This window comes from Conger conger, chromosome 4 (genome assembly GCF_963514075.1).
Source record: "Conger conger chromosome 4, fConCon1.1, whole genome shotgun sequence".
Classification (NCBI taxonomy): Eukaryota; Metazoa; Chordata; class Actinopteri; order Anguilliformes; family Congridae; genus Conger; species Conger conger.
The window spans coordinates 50,572,458-50,591,075 of record NC_083763.1 but is presented as its reverse complement, the minus strand read 5'-3'; the positions used below and the strand labels follow the sequence as shown (position 1 = coordinate 50,591,075).

Here is an 18,618-nt window from a genome sequence, read left to right as displayed (position 1 = left end):
ATATATTTAAAATATACATTTCTCATGATAATGAACCAGCAAAAAAGTAGTATTATGAATGCATTTACTCAGTTTAAGTCACTACAGTGAACATATTAATGAGTCATATTGAAGCTTGATGTTCCCACACTTTGTGTGGAGGGCGTGTTTTCACCAATGAGACCGAAAAATGTCTCTAAAATATGTAACAATGTATTAAACATATATAAAGAGCTCACTTAGCGATTCACAGGCCGGTAGCCTGGGGCTAAAACCTGGGGGTAAACCTTTGCTTTCTGCCGGCTCCGTGCAGCAACGTCTGGCCAAAAAGAGGCAGCCTTTTTCCCCCCACTCGCCTCCATCCATCATCCTGGATATGCACAGCTACCTTCAGAATATCACAGCTCCGCACGCCGACTTAAGGTGGAGAAGGCAATAACCATTAAGGCTATAATGCCGGCATATTACAAAAAAAATAAGATTTTACTGCCCCCTTCATTTTGGGGGGGTGTGCTGAAGTATTTATCTCCTTTCTCTCTAAATCCTGAAATTGCCTGGAAAAGGAAAGGGAGATACTTTCGCCGCGGTTTCAAAGGCCGGGGCCCGCAACTTTCTTTCTTGCATTTTTTTTCCCTCCTCGTGAAAATTGAAGAGGCTTTATGTCAAATACAGCTAAAGCCAGCCTCTCCATATCAAACAAGGCGGTGCGAAAATGACTGTGGCGATGATAAGACTGCCAGATAGAGCGCAAGGAGAGGGGGAGAGAGAGAAAAAAAAAGCTGAAAGGAAGTGACTCTACTCAATTTATACTGCAAAATTGGTATGACTGAATATTTTTCATTCAGGTGACTGATAATATCAGTGAAACTGCAAAGCAGATAAATAAAGGAGTCTCCTGTCAAGAATAAACACCATTAATCATGAAGCGGGCTACCGCGTGACCGCCTGTCCTCAGACAGCCAGGGAAGAGAAAGCATTAAAAGGAGGGGGGAAGAAAGAGAGAGGAAAGGGTTGCTGCTTTACAAGTGGAGGGTGACCTACGCGGGACCTCGTTCCGCTTTGAACAGTTCCCCGGAACGCGGCGAGTTCAGAGCGACTTTGCCGACTTCCTCGTTCCCTGGGATTGCGCGGTCCTTAAATAAAGTCGATAAGGTGCCCATGCTCTTCGCGAGCGCGCAGCGGTGATCACCTCTATGTTAAATTGACACGTGGGCTAATGGGCCTTTATGTTTCTTATTAAACAATGATTTGCCATTAGAACATGCATTTGGAAATATTTCAAAAGGAAAGATTTTACTTCAAACTTTATGTAGATGACGTTGAAGATTCTAGCTTATTCCAAAAATAAAAACATGTGGTATTAAAATAAATTGTAAATATTTCATCCATTACCACATCCTTTGGACTATATGTAAGGGTTAAATAACTCCACTGATTTGTTTTGATATGCCTAAAGAAGAAGAGAAATCGGAAAGTAATGAAAACCAAATTAACTTTGCGAGTTTAAGTTTGCGTTTTCACACATAAATTTCATCCTTTGAAGAAATTATTTTCTGGAGGAACAATGATAGAAAAATTGAATAAATCTGGCCTGCTTAGTATAGTTCTCTCAAAACATCTCAACCCCCCCATACAGCACTCATAGGCCTTGGCCTATTAGCCAAGAAAAAAAGCACTGTTTCAGATATGTGTAATAGGAATGGACAAGGTGTGCATCATTGCCTGTCCATTTGGTTAGCATCCACCTTCTTTCATGCTCAATTTGAACGTTTCCTTCCTGCCTCTCTTACGCCGTCTGCCTGTTCCTTGTTGAGAGAAGAATTACGGACTACATCGTGCTATATCTAAGCATAATAACACAGAGCTACGATCACAGCTTCCAGCTGCTGCTTATAGGAGATATTCATGATTCATTTTCTACTCTTATGAGTATTTGCTATGAGGGATATCCATTTCCAAAACATGTGTTGGTAGCAGTATTTTCTGAGACATTATGTTACAGTTCTTAATCTCTTTTGTACATTCCAGGTCCTGTTGACACCGCTAGGCTTAAACTGGAGTGTGAGAATTTTGAAGGTGGCTGCATTTCAGAAGCTTGGAACATGAAGCACCAGGCCTGCCTCGCCACCTGGGGAGCCTACAGAGCAGTGGCTTATCTCAGGGGAGGGGCCCTGAGGTGGTCGGCCCTAGCCCAAGTCATGGGTCCAAACCCAAGTAGGCAAAGACACCTTGTGGGACAATGGAAAAGAGCTTAACATAAGGCCAAAAGCTGTCAAAGACCCCCTTCTGTAGGCCTGTCATGTACAAGAGTTGAGCGGATGGGGACCAAAGGAGGAGAGGAAACTGCAACCTTTCAAAGGAGACTCTTAACAGGCATGCATGCCTCCACCACATAAAAACGAGGTGATAAATGACGGGAAGTCTTTTTTTCTGGGGTTTTTTGTCCTTCTTTTGTCATGGGGGTCTGTGGTGTAGTGCTCAGGCGTCTTTTCCAGAAAGCCTTCCATCTGGAAAAGGCAAAAAACTGGAAGGAGGTGTTGAGATAAGACATTTGGTCTTTATGCTAAACAGTGTGCGGCTTTGGCTTCTTGACAATGTTATGGAAATAACATAACACCACGCCGTACACCGACAAAACACAGGCTCTTGGCCAAAGGGACAGAAAGTGAGGGAGGGAGGGAGAGAGAGAGAGAGGGAAAAAGGCACTGATAACCAAAGGAATGAAAATATAAATCCATGCATGAACGCCAAAAAAATTGAAAAAATATTCACATTAATGTCAAAGGGATTAAGAGAAACAATCAACAAAATGTAGTCGCAATCAACATAATCTTTTCTCCATCTAATGTCTCCCCATGAGCCAATTTTCTAGTTATTGTGCTTTTAGGACAATAAAGTAATAGTTTGTCACTATCTTGTGTGCTTAGTGAAGAAGCCACACTCGGCTGCCCTACTATGCAGTCTCTGGCTCCAAATTGTACAATATGGCGGCATCCATAAACAGACTTCCCAGGCCTCAACACTTTTCACAAGCCCATGGATAGCCAGTGGGTGACGTAACAGGTACTTGGCCCATATCTTTTCTACAGTCTATGCTGTGAATGCAGGCAGAGGGCCACGTGGGAGACAGTTGTACACAGCCTGGGTCCCTCATGGACGTCTCCTTGTGTGAGGAACAATGGTGTCGTGATCGAGGGGCTGAGGAGCTGAGGAGTGCCTTCGAGACTCTGCTCAGTGCAGGCGCACGGCAGACACATGCATCTGTTTGACCTGTCAGCAGTATTATCCATGAGGCTGTGACATGGCATGGTAAATGTCACAGGACAAGAAGAGTGCGAAAGCGCTTTAACATCCCATTATATGTCTTTACGAGAGGCAGCTTGTCAGTAAGTGCAGGTTGATATGACCTGGACAATGTACAGCATTAACACCGTGAATGACATTGCGCGGCTATTTAGTCTTGTGCTAAATTCACACTTGTGAAATGCTACTGTATGTGCGTAGAGGTTATACACCAACCAAAATGGTGGACCCAATAATTTTTTTGGACAAAAATCTATAATCTGGTTAAGCGCTCCAGAAATAGGCACCAAACCCCAGTATTAACGTGTTGTACAGACACCAAACCCCAGTATTAAAACAATAAACTTTTTTAATGAACTACTGTCAGTACAAGTTTTATAAATAAAACTAATATAACCATGCTAAGACCACAGCTATCTCAGCTACTTATGCTGATGTCAATGGTCAGTCACTTATTCTAAATGGCTTTCTGGTATTTTTAGAGGCCAGCATTCAAGTGAAAGGCTCTAACTCTGAGTAAACTCCAATCTGACGAGGATAATTGACTCGCGGTGGATTCCTCTGTTTGTTTGGGCCTGTTGCCGGGAGACTGGGCTCAACAGCGGCGTAAGAGAGGGCCTTTGTTTCTGGCGTGGGCCACGGTCGGCGAAAGAACCGAGATGAAAGAGGACCCCTACTCCTCTCTCTTCTCCCGACTCCCGCTAAGCCAGTCCCACACAATGAACTTGGCATGAGAGACAAGAGCACGCTGTTTACCGGCCTGTCTGCCTATTTGTTTAAGTGAAAAACGGTTTATCCGAAGGGACAGAGCAGAGCAGAGGGAGGTGGCGGTTGGGTGGAGTTCAGCTGAAACTCAGACTCAAGGTTTTGAGTTGTGAGGGCATTGGGTGAGGCGTCACACTCCGATGATACTCTGTCAAGTGTCGGGGCAGGCTGTAGCCTAGGGTTAAGGTACATGACTGGGACCCGGAAGGTCGGTGGTTCAAGCCATGACAACATCTTCACAGCTTGAGCAAGGCCCTTAACCCCACACTGTTCCTGGGGAGACCGTCTAATCAACAATCCCACTTAGTCTAATCAACTTTAAGTCGGCGAAAATAACTGTACTGTAACAGTTTGCTCAGGTGAAGCTTCAGTGGCCCTCTTCTCTGCTGAAAAAAACTGCTCAAGCTAGGTTTTGAAACACCTGGTAGCTGGTTGACCAGCTCAGACCAGCTCCATACTTAGCAAGGTTTGACCAGCTCAAGTTTTGAAACAGCTGGTAATTTCAAGCAGGTCAAGCTGGATTTTACACCAGGGTCAACACCAATACCTACCCACCCTGTATTTACACACCAGAGCACTGTTTTGTTCCGTGCTAATGGCCTATATGCCAGGCTCGCTGTAACCTGGCTTTCTCTAGAGATTGGATTGGATTTGGAAAGCAAAACTGCAACCCCCAATTCACCCCTTTACTGTCACCCTAGAAATCAGACCCCTGCACACAGGCTGACTTTGCGAACAGTTTTCTTCAAACAGATTGAGCAGAGGAACATGACTGGGGGGTTTGTGATCCTGAAACGCACGCCGGTTGGTAGCCCTCGCCAGCGCTCCATGTTTCTTCCCTGAGGTACACGTAGCTCTCTTCTCTAATAAGTCAAAGAACCCGAAAAGGCTCCTCACTGCACGACTGCAGCCTCTGGCATCCCCCCGCCCCTCCCCCCGGGACCCAGTGAATTCTGTCCAAGGTTTTTTTCCATTCCGGACAGCGCGCCGAAGACCTCGGGGTCAAGGGTCATAATGGGCTCAGCAGCTCAGCACTGTAAATCTCAGCAATTTCATCTGCTGTTTTAGCCCAGGGTTTGAGCAGCTTCTGAACCTGAAAACAGCTGGTACTGCTAAAGCAAAATTCATTCGGTATGATCGTGATTGACTGCTGTTTTCTCATTAGTGCATATATGAAATGCAATATTTTAAAAACATAAAGATAGATTTCATATTCAGCACAAATGTATGCATATGTTTTATGCAGCCAACAGATTGTAGATAGGGAATTTCACCAAGAAATGTGCCTCTGCTAAGGTACCTCAGTTCATTTTATAAAGGGCGGCTTTATTAATGCAAAACACTTCATTCTTGGCCAAGTTTGATGCTGCCAAATTAGATCACCGCCACTGCTAAACACTAGCCCCCCTCACCATTCCCAGAATGCTCCTCTCATAAACCAAGGAAGACTTAAAAAGAATAGAAGTGATGACATGTAAATTAATTATTTCCCCTTTCCTCTGCGGTAAACAAACAAAAAGAATATATAGCAGGAAGTGATTCGGAATCGTATTATTTCCTAATAACGGATCTGTAAACGCAATGCCCACACAAGAAAACCCCTCCAACCCCTCGACTTTAATATTAAAAGCCACACCGGTGCCCGTCCTGTATATATTCATAAGCCAACTGATTATCCACACCAGTAATTGCACTTTCCTCTGGCCTAATAAGACTTGTGTGCAAAAACAAAGGACGGTTAATTTGTGATTTCCTGTGCTCATTCTGGGGCAAATTAAGTGTCAAGCCGCTAATATGGAGCATATTTCATTTTATGAGCTTTTAATTTAATTCTGCCACCTCATATCATTGATGCCTGTAACACACACTGCCTCATCTGAACAAAGCCGGGATAATAAATAAACATGTTTCAATTAGACTTCTCCAAATAATATGATGTGGTTCCGCATAGGATGTTGGCTGCATTGTGCTCCTGAACGTATCAATATAGCCGGGAATACGAGCCTGTGATCACTGTTTTCTCCGGACATAAATGCCCACTTCTGCCTTAATGCGCAGAAAAGAAGTCTGGGCAGATTGATTGCATTGCCGCGGGGCAAAATGAACTGTAATTACAAGTCGTAATGAAGGACTGTGCGGGAAAAGTATGGCAATAATATTCCGAGTGTACTTAGGCATATATTTAAGAGTGCTAATAACGATTAATTCTGTTCACTAAAGAGAACTTGTCTTAAAACAATTTAATTTTTCTCTTTTTTCCCCCCTTCTCTGACAGCCCGGCACGTGGGCGTTTCGCGTGCGCGGTGTGTGCGTGTCACCGCTGGTGGACTCTGGTTAAAGGCCTCCGCAATAAGCCATATTCCGAGACTCTAAAGAATTCCTATTTTTACTTTGGTTGGACCAGATGGCTGGTTTAAAGAGACAGGCTGACATTCCTGAGAGCCTTTCCCATCAGTGACAAAAGCCCTTGATTCCTTCTCTGACGTCAGAAAGGAAATTGACGCCTATTGTAGGTTTCTAATTATGAAATTATATAAATAAACCATTTAAATGTAATCCCTCAAACAATAACAAAGTTGGAAAAACACACAGTCTGCTCCAGGCTATTGTACTACAGATGACTTTGGTGAGCCTGCTATACCTAAAGGCAGGTAAGCCTGCCTTAATAATAATCAATAAACATCCAGGAAGTAACAGTCAAATAATTAACTGGTTCATTAAGAATACCATACAATACCATACATTACCCCTAGGTAAAAACAGCAGTCACTAAACCATAACCAATTCCAGCACAAAACCCTCACGCCATCTCAAAACAACCCTTCATTGTTGTCTTACGGAGTCTCAAGGACTTGAAGAACTCCAACTGGAAACATAACACTGTGGCACTCCGCGCACGCCAATTCGCACGCAAGCAGGCCCAGCCTTGCTTCTCCAGAGTTCAATGACAGGAGCGAGTCCCACAAAAGAGCCCTCAGTATTCACCAACACACCCACGCGCGCACACCTCAAGGCGCGGAGAATACGGGCGCCCCGCTCGCGATAAACATCGTGGAGGCTTCTCGGCAGGTGTATTAGAATACCAGCGCGCTCTCTTGACAGGGGCACGGAAAGGAAGTGCACAGATAACTTCCATCCAAGGAGAGAGGCGCGAGCATCAGCCCGGGCAACTTCGTCTTTAATTTAATTCATGGGCTCCCTTCCCCTAACCTGTCCTCCAAATCTCTCCAAAGCGCTCCTGACTGATAACACGGCGCCTGTTTGTTTAAGCTGTGTTCCTCTCCCATGTTCGCCCCATTATCTCTGCATAAGCTAAATGCTAAATTATATTTGCCATTTTGTTTGTGGTGACACTGGGCATCAATCACCCGCTTTTATTTTCTCCCCCTTTGCTAACCGCACCGGAGATGAGGGGACCGGCATAAAAAATTCATTACAGTTAGCAGCAGTCGGCGGGGAAAAGATATGACACTGAGGTGAGGAGGAAGGGGGGAGGAGGAGGGGGGTATAATGATGAAGAATATCAAACATAATGCGGCCCAAGTAGCTGCTCGATCCAATTTGTCCCTCTTGTGCGGTGATTGCTTCCTTTCCCTCGGATTTTCCCCTCGCGCCGTTAGGAGCCACCGAGCGGCCGCAAAGCCGTCGCTCCAGAGATCGGCGCGTTGAAGGGGGCGCGTTGCCGCTCCGACTGCCGCTAGCCCTAACTTGTCATACGACAGAGCAGAAGCCAATCCATCCTCATTGGCACGCCCGTGTCAGTGATAGTTCATCATTAAGGAGGCCCGTGTTTCACCACTACACCGGGAATGTGAGAGCGACCCGCTAATTCAACTGCCAAGGTCTGAGCGATCTGTACTTGTTTGTGTCATTTATGTGCTAATGACTTTTCAGCGGCTAGTACTGAAATCATAATAGTATAAACACCAGATTACTATTGGTGAGCAGATGAAGGTTCACTAATCTGAGTTTAATAAGTCTAGATAAGTCTTAATAAGTTAATGTGAGTTTTCAGTCTGGACTAAAAATGTTCAAACTTGAAACCCCCAAAAAGGCTTGATGAATCTCCAATGCATTCAAAATTCAGTTCAAACTAACACATCCTCAGATAAAACTTTTGGTCCAACAGTAAACTGAAACTGCCCAATATCTTAATTTTGCATGGCATGCATTGTGGAAGCTTCAACATTAACAAAATTTTTACATTTGCATTAAGGCCAGACTTCTGCAGACTGGAATAAAAATTCTGATGATCTGTTCTAGATTATAATATGGTATTATATTATATATCATAAACACTGAACACTGATCTTTGTATCAAAAACATATGTTTTTGAAAAATAAACAAAAATGTTGTGGGTTTGAATCTTGGGTGAGGTCCTGTTGTATCATTCATAACAAAGCAGATTTAATGTAACTGCAGAGGTGGCAGGGAAAAATGCACGATACAGTATGTAGGTTTCCCTGCACTGGGGGATCTGCCGATGAAATAAACAGTGGAATCATGGACATTTACAGTTGAGGTGAGCTGAGAAGAGAACTAAGTTCAAATAGTATTTGTTTTGGATTCAAATAGGATTAGGAATAGTATTCAAATTTGGATAACATTTTCTGTGCTCTGTTGATCTTGCCAGGTGCATTTGAGCCTGCAAAGAGGAGAAAATGGGCAGGGTTTACCCTTTTGGGAGAATTTTTTTCAATACTCCAATACGCATAATTTTTCCAATACACCACCCTGCTGAACAAAAACAGCTGAAGTTTTGAAACAGCTGGTAGCTGGTGAACAGTTCAGACCAGCTACATACTCAACACGGTTTGACCACCCCAAGCTATGTTAGCTGGTAATTTCAAGCTGGTCATGGCTTTACACCAAGGCAGGTAAGCTTAGTCAAATCCAGATAAGTATCTGTATCCAAAACAAATCCTATTCGAACCAAGGTCTGGCTGAGAATAAGACCTTCTCCACAAAAGACCTCATGCTGTCAGTCTATCTAAGCTATGTTCCCAACATTCACAACTCCGCGTTTGGCCTGCTGGCATATTAACAGACACCCCAGCACCCACCCCCCCACCCCTGTGACCACGTGTCACAGCGGGGACAGTGATGGACGTGTGTGTTGGCGTGTGGGGTGGGGTGGGGCGGCGTTCTGCTCCTCAGACAGGGCTTGATCAGCCTGTTCAGGGAACCACACGGGCTGAGCCCTCCCTCCCTGCCGCTAGTTATCCGTGTTTCCCCTGGCTGACACGTGTTTACACCAAGGCATCCCGTCACCTGTAGACAAGGCCGGGTTTTGATCTCGCATGCAGGGAAATGTAACAGAACTCCCAAGGAAATGCAAGACGCCCGAGGAGGCCCTAAAGCACGATGTTCCATGTCATAGTTGAGGGATCCGGAAAGTCTCGTAATTGGAGCCCTGTATCGTTTTTCAAAATAACATTTCGCCATTAGTAGCAATGTACAGAACGGCAATATGCTTTTACTATGCTGAGAAGTATATTTCTCTTGCTGGCATAACTAAGTACACTGCAGCCTTGTTGATTGCAGAATCAACGCCGGTATTCATAATGTACGAGGAAAGTCTTATTAAAAACCTCACCGTGGGCTTGATGTCTAATAGCTAAGCAAGAACCTTACCGTTCCATACCGCAATACTCAAATTTGATCAAAAAAGTCAGTAATAATTAATGATGACAAATGCATGGATAGTGAAGAACGCATTCTTCATTACTAATTTGCGTGAGTCAGAGCCCTTGTCTAATTCAGACACGCATTTTGCTTTTTAGTACGAGAACAGCCTTTAAGTCAGTCCAGAAACAAAGCAGATATAAACTGTGAGGTCTGGATAAAATTAGCAGGGTGGAAGCTGGCTCCTTCTTAAGTGGCTTCAGGCACGGGTTCGAGAACACAGCGGAACTGTCAAAGCCTCACCTCGTTTTTTCGCTTCTGTGAGGGAGTGCTTTGGCGAACCTGAACAGCAGAATACGGAGTATTCCAGCTGAGCCCCAATAGCGGGAGATCACAAACATTTTCTAATGTACAACAGCTCAGGTTCAATGGACACACGCTGGGGATGGTGAATGAAATGTACGCACAACAGTACAGCACCACGAGAGGATGCACCTGTATGTGCGCCCACATATTATCTGTGAATAGGTGTTAATAATTGCACTGTGCTTTATTTGTGTTGGAGATGGCTGTCTAGGTGATATTGTGTAACCTTGCCTGTTTGCGGTGTGTTGGCAAGGCCAACTGGAGAGTTACGTGGTAAGTAACTTTTGGCCAGGTCTCCCTCGGAAAAAAAGATTTTGAATCTCAAGGGGACTTCCAGGTAAAATAAAGGCTAAATAAAGATAAATAAAAAGTACTCACACGTGAAGCGGGGGTACGGGGGAAGGCTCGTAGATGTAGCGCCCCTGAGCATGGCGGTCGTCGATGGGCACAGGGGGGTGGAAGGCAGGGAAGAACTGTGGAGGAGCTGCAGAAGAAGAGAGAAAAAAAAGGAAAAATATATATATTTAAAAATATAGCAAAAGACAATGATATATGTTCCCTTGACGGTTTAAAAAAATATTCAGTTAACGCCTTCAACCAAAGAGTTCAGTGTTACTTGTATTCCCTGCTGATTTTCTCTGACATTTCCGAACCCATAACAACAACTTTTTTCCAGTGAAATAGAGTAATCCAGCTTTGACTGACAAGCATCTGAGTGCAAACTTCTTTAAATGAGTTGTTTCTGATAACAAACCCTACCTAGAATTGTGTGAGTTTGCTTTCTCTGAAGAACTGTTGCCTAGCAGAATGTGAGCATAATTTGAAGGGAGATAGGAGTGACACACAATAGACATTGTTGTAATGCAGTTGTAGAAGACACTTGATAAACCCATAAAAGGTTCCAAAATAAAAGTGTTATACATTTATTTTGCACTATATATTTCCCTCCTTACTCAAGACGTTTTTATTGAATACATACAAGACTGTACCTGTTCAGTCACTGTTTTTAAAATAAATATTTGCCTTTTCAGAGCTGTTTAAAGAAGCGTAACCTCCTAAAGTCATTGCTAAGAATAAATGCAAGTTCTTTCTTTTATTTAGACATCTATTTAGGGAAATGCATAACAATGTTGCTCAAAAACTTCAGAAATGTTAAAATTGTGGACACACTCCTTGTGTTATTTAGGACACGGTGTGCTAATGAAAATGAGGTACAGCACTGAATGTTTAGATTTATAAGGTGAAAACTATAAAATACATAAGTGCTGAGAAAAAAAAACCTAGCTTATATTTTCCATATTGGGCTTTCCAACAGCGGTATAGTCATTAAAACAATTTGGGCTAACACATCACTACACTAAAGGCTGCAACAGCAGTGCCTTGTCTGTGATCAGGCCACAACCTGCAAAGGATTAAAATCAACTGAGCCAGTTCTTTAACCACTGCATCACACTGTTGCCCCATCAAAGAACTGCGCGGGCTAGTGGCTTTCCACACTAGTGTACCGGGGTCTGGTAGCCTGGCTGTGCCCAACGTCCAGTACTTTGCGGTTCGTACCAGAAGGCCTGCCTTCCCCCCCTAACTGCTTGTACTCCTTTGTTCTAACCCTTTTCAAGCCAACAATAGAGGACCAAGGCGCTGACCGCATGTATTCTGTTGACCCACCTGCTAATGACCCGTTACCGCTCAGTGCCTTGTGCTGTTCTTGCACTTAACGGGCGCAAGAATGCGGCCGCTCACAGGGAAAACATGCCATTGTGTTACGCGACTGTCACTGGCACCGACTTCAAAAGACAGGCACCTGTCTGGCCTCCCGTGAACAGTAGCTCCGTACGAGCCCCGAGCTTGCGGTCATGGTAGTTTGGCCCAGCGAGGGGAGGCAGCTGCCTTTTGTTTCTCTTCCTGAGAGGGGTCTTTGAGCACTGCGCACAGTCGGTTGAGGAAAAAAAAAAATCTCTAGCGTTTGGAAACTGGATCGTTAGTCACACGCCGGTTTATTCAAGCACACGTATCAGATGCTGCAGGCCCCAGAGAATATACATTTCCACTACCTACTGGATCCGGGGTCTGTGGCCACTGAAGATGAATGGTTTAGGTGCGGTCAAGATCTGCCCTGCATTACTTTGGGTTTGGCGGGTACACAATGGTTAAGAGCCTGGCGCTTGCCTGCGGTAATGTTGCACTTAAAAGATGCTGATGCTGGAAACAAAAGCCCAGGTGAAATGTCGGTTGGACATTGTGAGACAAGCGGCCATATGCCACCAATGTGTAGGTTATCGACCTCGCTTGATGTTGTTGACACGTATGCTGTTCACTTTCAAGTTCAAATTCGATATACTTTCACATATTGAAAATGATGGCTGTGAAGAAAACTATTTTATTTTCCCTATGATTATTTGAAGCCCACTCAATGCCGTACAAACATGTCTCATTGAGAAGCCCAGTCTCTTCGGCAGTTTGACGGAGCATCGTTTCCCCAGGAGTGAAAGCCGAGGCAGAAACTGGGGCTCGTGTTAGCCATAGCATAATTAGCTGTAGCATTATTATTATCTAGTACATGAATGCAAGATGTTTCTATGGTCTATTCATCCATTTTCCTCTCTAACAATACCCCAAGATATCAAAAGTTTTCAGTCTAATCTGTGTCATCAATCCTCATTTTGAAGGTGAGAACACAATGTTCTTGGGGTGGAGGGGACACAAAGACCTCAAACCTCCTTACTTCTTTCAGAGGATGAGCCACTTTTCTCCACCAATCCCTTCGCTCCCCATGAATAAGTTGCAGTGTGTTAGAAATGAAACATTTTCCCTTGGAAATTTTCATCTTCAGCTGACCCGAAGAAAAAGTTTCATGAAAGTCAGTGGTTGATGCTTATCTTGTGTCGAGTACACCCAACTAAGCTTGGCGTCATAGCAATGTCAAAACAGGAGTTCTAACAGCCCAGGAAATTTAAAGTGTACTTTTTTTTTGTCTAAACTTTGAATAGAGTTAGTGTTCATATGTCACAGAACTTGGGATGTGCGGGTACTTATAATCGGTTGTCTTTTGGGGCCAGATGTAGTTGATCATTCTGGGTCAGTGTGCATGGGCACCACTGTGCCAGCTATTGTTTTGCGTAAAACCATATTTATGCTTTTTATTGTAAGGCTGCTTGAGATGCAATTCTCAAGTTAAATGTATTGTAGTATTCATGCTCAGATGTACTGTATTAAAGGCCTTTAGTTTTTCTACAAAAATAAGTTTTGCTGTTTACGGCTGTGGCTGTGTTTACCTAAGGTTCTAATTTTCAGGTCTATACAATCTGTTTTCCACACCACTTTGTGTTATTTTTCACCATTGACCCTGTAGCAGTCAAAACAACAAAAGTTTTCTTTTCTCCAACATCTCAAGCCCAAATACGTCATATGAATAATGGCAACAGTTTTATTCTGAAATGTAAAAGCAACACATTATAATTTTTAAATGCAGATCGTGGACGTCTGTGCTTAACAGACAAAGAAATGATTGGTTATAGTCAGACTGGGCCAGAGGCTCCCTAGTTCTAATGAAAAAACATGAGAATGTTCGTCTTGTGTGTTTGCCATTTCTGTTCGCAGGGGAAAAATGGCTATGTAATTAGCGGGTCTCTAATTTGCATTCATTTTCAGGTTAGCCCCCTACCTACCCCTCCATGGGGTCTGACAAGGGCATCACAATGGTCTGCATTTATAGTTCTAGCCAGGTATCAGATTCTGTGATACAATGGTGAAAAATTTAACAACACGTATCTATCACACAATTGTCCACCACTCTTGGGCCACTCCATGTCTCCAAGAACAAAAATTGTTGTCTATTTACATATTTAGGTGTATATCCTTCGGGGGAATGCTGGCTGAAATTGCTCTGGGGAACAAACCGAATCCTAGTGTATCTGGGTCAGGGATAAAAATACAACTTCCTTTGCCGACTATGGGAACGAAACTGCAAATGAACTGGAGTCTGAGTGGGCAGGGCTAACTCGATGGAGGATGAGGTTGGTGATTGGGCACTTTGGAGTTTTTGCATGTAAACAGTCCATTTGTATTTCTGTTCCTTATAAATGGCCAGGCATAGCACTACTGCAGAGAAACACTGACGTCTTTATGTTTTTACTGCACGAGCCTGTTTTACTTCACAATCTTCCTGTCTCAAAACAGAACGGCGAAAATTGAAAATATTCAGGGGGAAACTGCTTGGCTTGCAACTTTTGAGCCAAACAGCCATTTTCAAGCTCATAATTCATAAATTATCGAATAGAAAATGCACATAAAAAACATTGTGTTGTGTACCATTTTACTAAAAAAGCTGAGTGATTTCATTATATGTGATATTTTACTCGCTTGTTGCCTGAAACCAAGAATTAATTTCAGTTATATAATTGATTGATTGTTCTTCTGAATAATATTAATACTTGGTTAATGTGGTTGTTTGATGCAGCTGGTCTGTACTTTCCCAAACCAAAAAGTCCTTGAGCTTGTGAATGTCTCTCCATTATCTGTCAATAGAAAAGCTTTTCAGTTCACACTAGTAATATAGTCTCTATAATATTACAAGTCATAATAATACTAATAAGAAAATACACCAGGAATTGACTGAGGCAGTTCCCTGAATAGAGAGACTGAGTTAGTCCTCCCTCCACATCGGAGCCAAGGGTGGAAGAGAAAACACAGGTGCTTCATCACCTGGCGAGACGCCCTGAACACCCTCCGTGTCCACCCTTCCCTCCATAACTCCACCCTCACTGGAAACCTCCCTTTTTGTGTTTCATCATTTACAGCGGACATCATAACTCAGGGCCGGGGGGCGAGCATGTACCGGCCCAGGCGTGATGACTCTCCCACAGTGTCCGCACTCGGGAGCAGCCGGAGCGGAACCGACACCACTTACCCCAGCTACCTGCTATTCATCACGGCTACGGCTGAGTGATGGCTTGCCGGGCCGGCTGCTAAGTGCTGTGTACTCCACTGTCAGCAAACTAACATGCTAAATGGGAGATGGGGTTGGAGAGTAATGATGGGACACCGGGACGCAATAAGTCAAGCTGGGGTGTGAAACCGGGCGAGGTGGGGCGTTAGCACGTCACGGTGTGGGCGTGGTGGTGAAAGCCTGCACGAATATGCTTTCAAGTTCAGGCTACGCAGGTAAAGGTCTGCTGTGAGGTCACCTTAGCAGTTGCACCCTCCCTTGGACAGAATCGTTGAAAAAGTTACAACGTGTTCAAATTTCAGGTTGCTAACAGAAAGATGAAATACGGGGGAAATAAATTACCTAGTAGCCTACTCCTGTCATCCAATTTACAACCTCAGAAACTAGATAGACCTCCCTCTCAGAGGGATCCTTTTTGTGCTTCCAAATATAGTCATTACTCATTTTATACTCCATCATTGCTCCGTGCTTTTGATTCTTTCCTAAAGGCGCACCGCATAAGTGGAAAGAAATAAGAGCCCTATCAGCTTCCCCGAGTTTCTCTCTGGTTCACGGCTCAACTCTATATCTCGGCAGATGACTCGCGCGGTCTCTCGGCTCTGCCAGACGTCTAGATGAGCTGCTGGCCGTCCCCTGGCTGGGTCGGGAAACCTGCCCTGACCTCACCCACTGAACCAGGATACCAGGTCGGGGGAACTGCTGGAGGACCAGGGTGATGACAAAGAGTCCAGGGGAAGGCTTGGACTGCTCGACCCCCTTTCCGGCCAAACAATCTGCTCCTCTGGATCCCCTCACTGCCGTTTATCCCCGTGGAACTCCTCTCACAGCTGACAAACCCCCCACCCCACACCAACCCCCCTCCAACTCCTCCCCGGTTCTGTCTACACAACGCAGCTGATAAGCAATGCTTATTTGAATCTTGTTCGGAAGTTTACTTTTTGAGGCCCTATCGCAAACAGACTTTGGCACTTCTTTCAAACAAGCGGCGCACTTCGTCCGACAGGCCAGCGGCACAGGCCACTGGAGGGATGTGAAACACAGCAGAGGGAGAGAGGAGAGGAGGAGGAACAAGAGAGGAGGAGGGGTGCAAGGAAAGGAAAGGTCCATCTGGTTTTTCACTGCGGCAGGACCATTTTCCTTAAGCCACTCCTTTCCATAGCCTTCTACGGTGCATGAGTCTGCTCTGCAGGCCATGCGGGTCTGCTCCAGCGCTCATTTGGCTGCAGACCGTAGGGGCGTCAACAGGACTTGTCAACCCTCCATTAACGTTGCCCTTTTCCTCAAACTCAACAAAATATGCCTCGACTTCCAAAAAAAAAAAGAAACGCACAGACTTCTAGTTTTTCAGCAATAAGAGAAGTACACATTCCTCCCCTAGACCGAGCTCTAATTTCAGTGCGTTCCGAGTCATCGGGAAGCCTGAACGCTCCCAGTCTCCAGCAGTACATTCTCTCTGTCTGCCCTGTTCCGATGGGACTAGTTTTCAGCATTCTTTACACCTTCGTCCCGACAGAAATAACATGACACCCCAGCACTTTTTCAGTACACCCTGGTTTGTTTAAGGAGTCTGACTGTCTGACTTTCTGGGACCACGAGACCACTCTATCAGCCATTGTAGTTAGGCGGCCTCTCAGTTTGCTTTCCTTTCTCCTCGTTGCCAGATGCCCCCAGTTTAAGTGGTGCTGGAGGTGTGAAAGAAAACCAAAGGAAAAGAAACCACCATTAAAAACGAGTACGGTCTACACGGCTGACGCATTAAAATGCCAAAGGGCCATTTTAAACCAAACTTTCACCAGGCCGTTAATCATAAATTACAAATCCCAGCTGGTTTAGTTTGGGGGGGTTAGGGGAATGGAACCTTTCTCTTGTAACTTTTATTCATGATGTTTATTGTTTATTACTAGGGGAAAAAAAAACATGAAAATTGAATGTGGCGCTGTGGGGTTTGGCACAGTGCCAAATTCTTGACAACTTTCTGGAAAGTTCTAAAAACATACATTTTAAAGGAATTATGGTTCCCTGTAACACGTTCGCATGGAGAATGGAGAAGAACAATTAAAACAGAAATGGAAGACACGTACGTCTCAAAACATTTTCTGAAAATGGAAGCTAAAAGTGGGAATTTGTATCTCTTTAGCGACAGGCTAATGCTAGTCAGACACTGGTGTAGATTGAGGCTCCTTCCTCTCTGCCCTTTATTCACTCAATGGCAGTTCTCACCTTGTCTGCATCATTACAGCCAATGGCTATGACACTGATAAAGGACCGGAAAAATACAATTTTTAACAATATCCTCACTAATGACACTGGCCCAATGTAAACATGCTAATCGAGATGCAATCAACAAAGCTGCTATGCCAAAAAGAGCAGGATAATGATTTATGACTGCACAGTATCTGAATGTTTCCTGTACATCTGGATTTTCAAAGGAGACACAAGACTCATAAAGTACTTTAGTTTTTTTTTTTTTTACTTGCACTGCAGAGACCATAGAAAGCTGGGACTCTTTGTCTGAACATATTATAAGTCATTGTCCCACTTCTTGCTGTGGCAAATCTCGCTAGAGGTCATTATTACGAAGCAATTTGTAATGGCACAAAGAGCGGAATACAAATATCTTGCTTGAAATTAAATTCTTAATAAACCTCCAGTAAACACATGCTGCCTAAATGGATTTACAACAAGGGCTTCAAATTAGGTTAGAGAGCTAATTTCATAAGAACTTTTACCATGAAAATGTCAAATGGATATAAGGCCATTTATCACAAAGCAAAAGAATTTCCCTTTCCAAAATTGTCCTGAGGGAAAAACCACACAATTTTTATAGACTTTGCTGTCAACAGTGAGAATTCCTCTACCCATTCCAATGGCCTTATTCAGCCTTATCAACACAAGTAACACCATGTTCTCGGCAAAATTACTAAACGTGAAACCTGTAACCTGTCATTTAGCTGAGATTTAACATTAATCACGTGCCAGTGAACCGACGCAAACACTGCTTTTATTTTTGAAACAAATCAAAGAGACGTGGACTTTTAATTCAGGAACTACATGTACTAAGGAATAGCTGAGACTGGTTCTCTGTCCAAGAAGCTGGTTGTCCTGCTGCTAAAAAGTAGCTGGAGAGGCCCATACTTGCACTGTAAAGCTTACTTAGAACAATCACGTTTTGGGAAAAAAAGAATCACAAGGAAGCAACAGCACTTTAAAAATATCTGTTAAAGTGAAGAAAAGATTTAGGGAAAAACTTTTGGCCATAATTTCACGTGTCATGAAAGTTTCTGGACTCGAGTATTGTCTCAACAACAGTAGTTTGAGGTCTTATTTTAATGACCTTGCATAGCTTTGCATAACAACAGTATTCATTCGTCTTTTTTTTTCTTTTTTAATACATAAGTCATTAACACATGATTACAAATGGATCTTAATGAAAGGGTTATTAAGAGACAAACTTTGACCGGGCTCATTCATTTTAATTAAACATAAACACACCGAGTGAAAGAACAGCAGCTGCCTGTTAATAAAGAGAGGGTTGATAATTGTAATGTTTTTATTGGATGCTAATGATTCAAAAGCCCAAAATTAAGTTTAAAGCCGGAAATTCCAGCATTTTCAAAGAAAAACAAACAAACAC

General features: G+C 43.7%; 1 protein-coding gene across 1 annotated transcript in view; it reads right to left on the bottom strand.

Annotated features, from left to right (window-relative positions):
- Positions 1-18,618, bottom strand: part of gli3 (GLI family zinc finger 3) — a 139,163-nt gene that overhangs the window by 60,408 nt on the left and 60,137 nt on the right. The window contains exon 4 of the mRNA XM_061240198.1: positions 10,418-10,523. Coding sequence (XP_061096182.1) covers positions 10,418-10,523 — 106 coding nt within the window. The remainder of the gene's footprint in view (positions 1-10,417; positions 10,524-18,618) is intronic.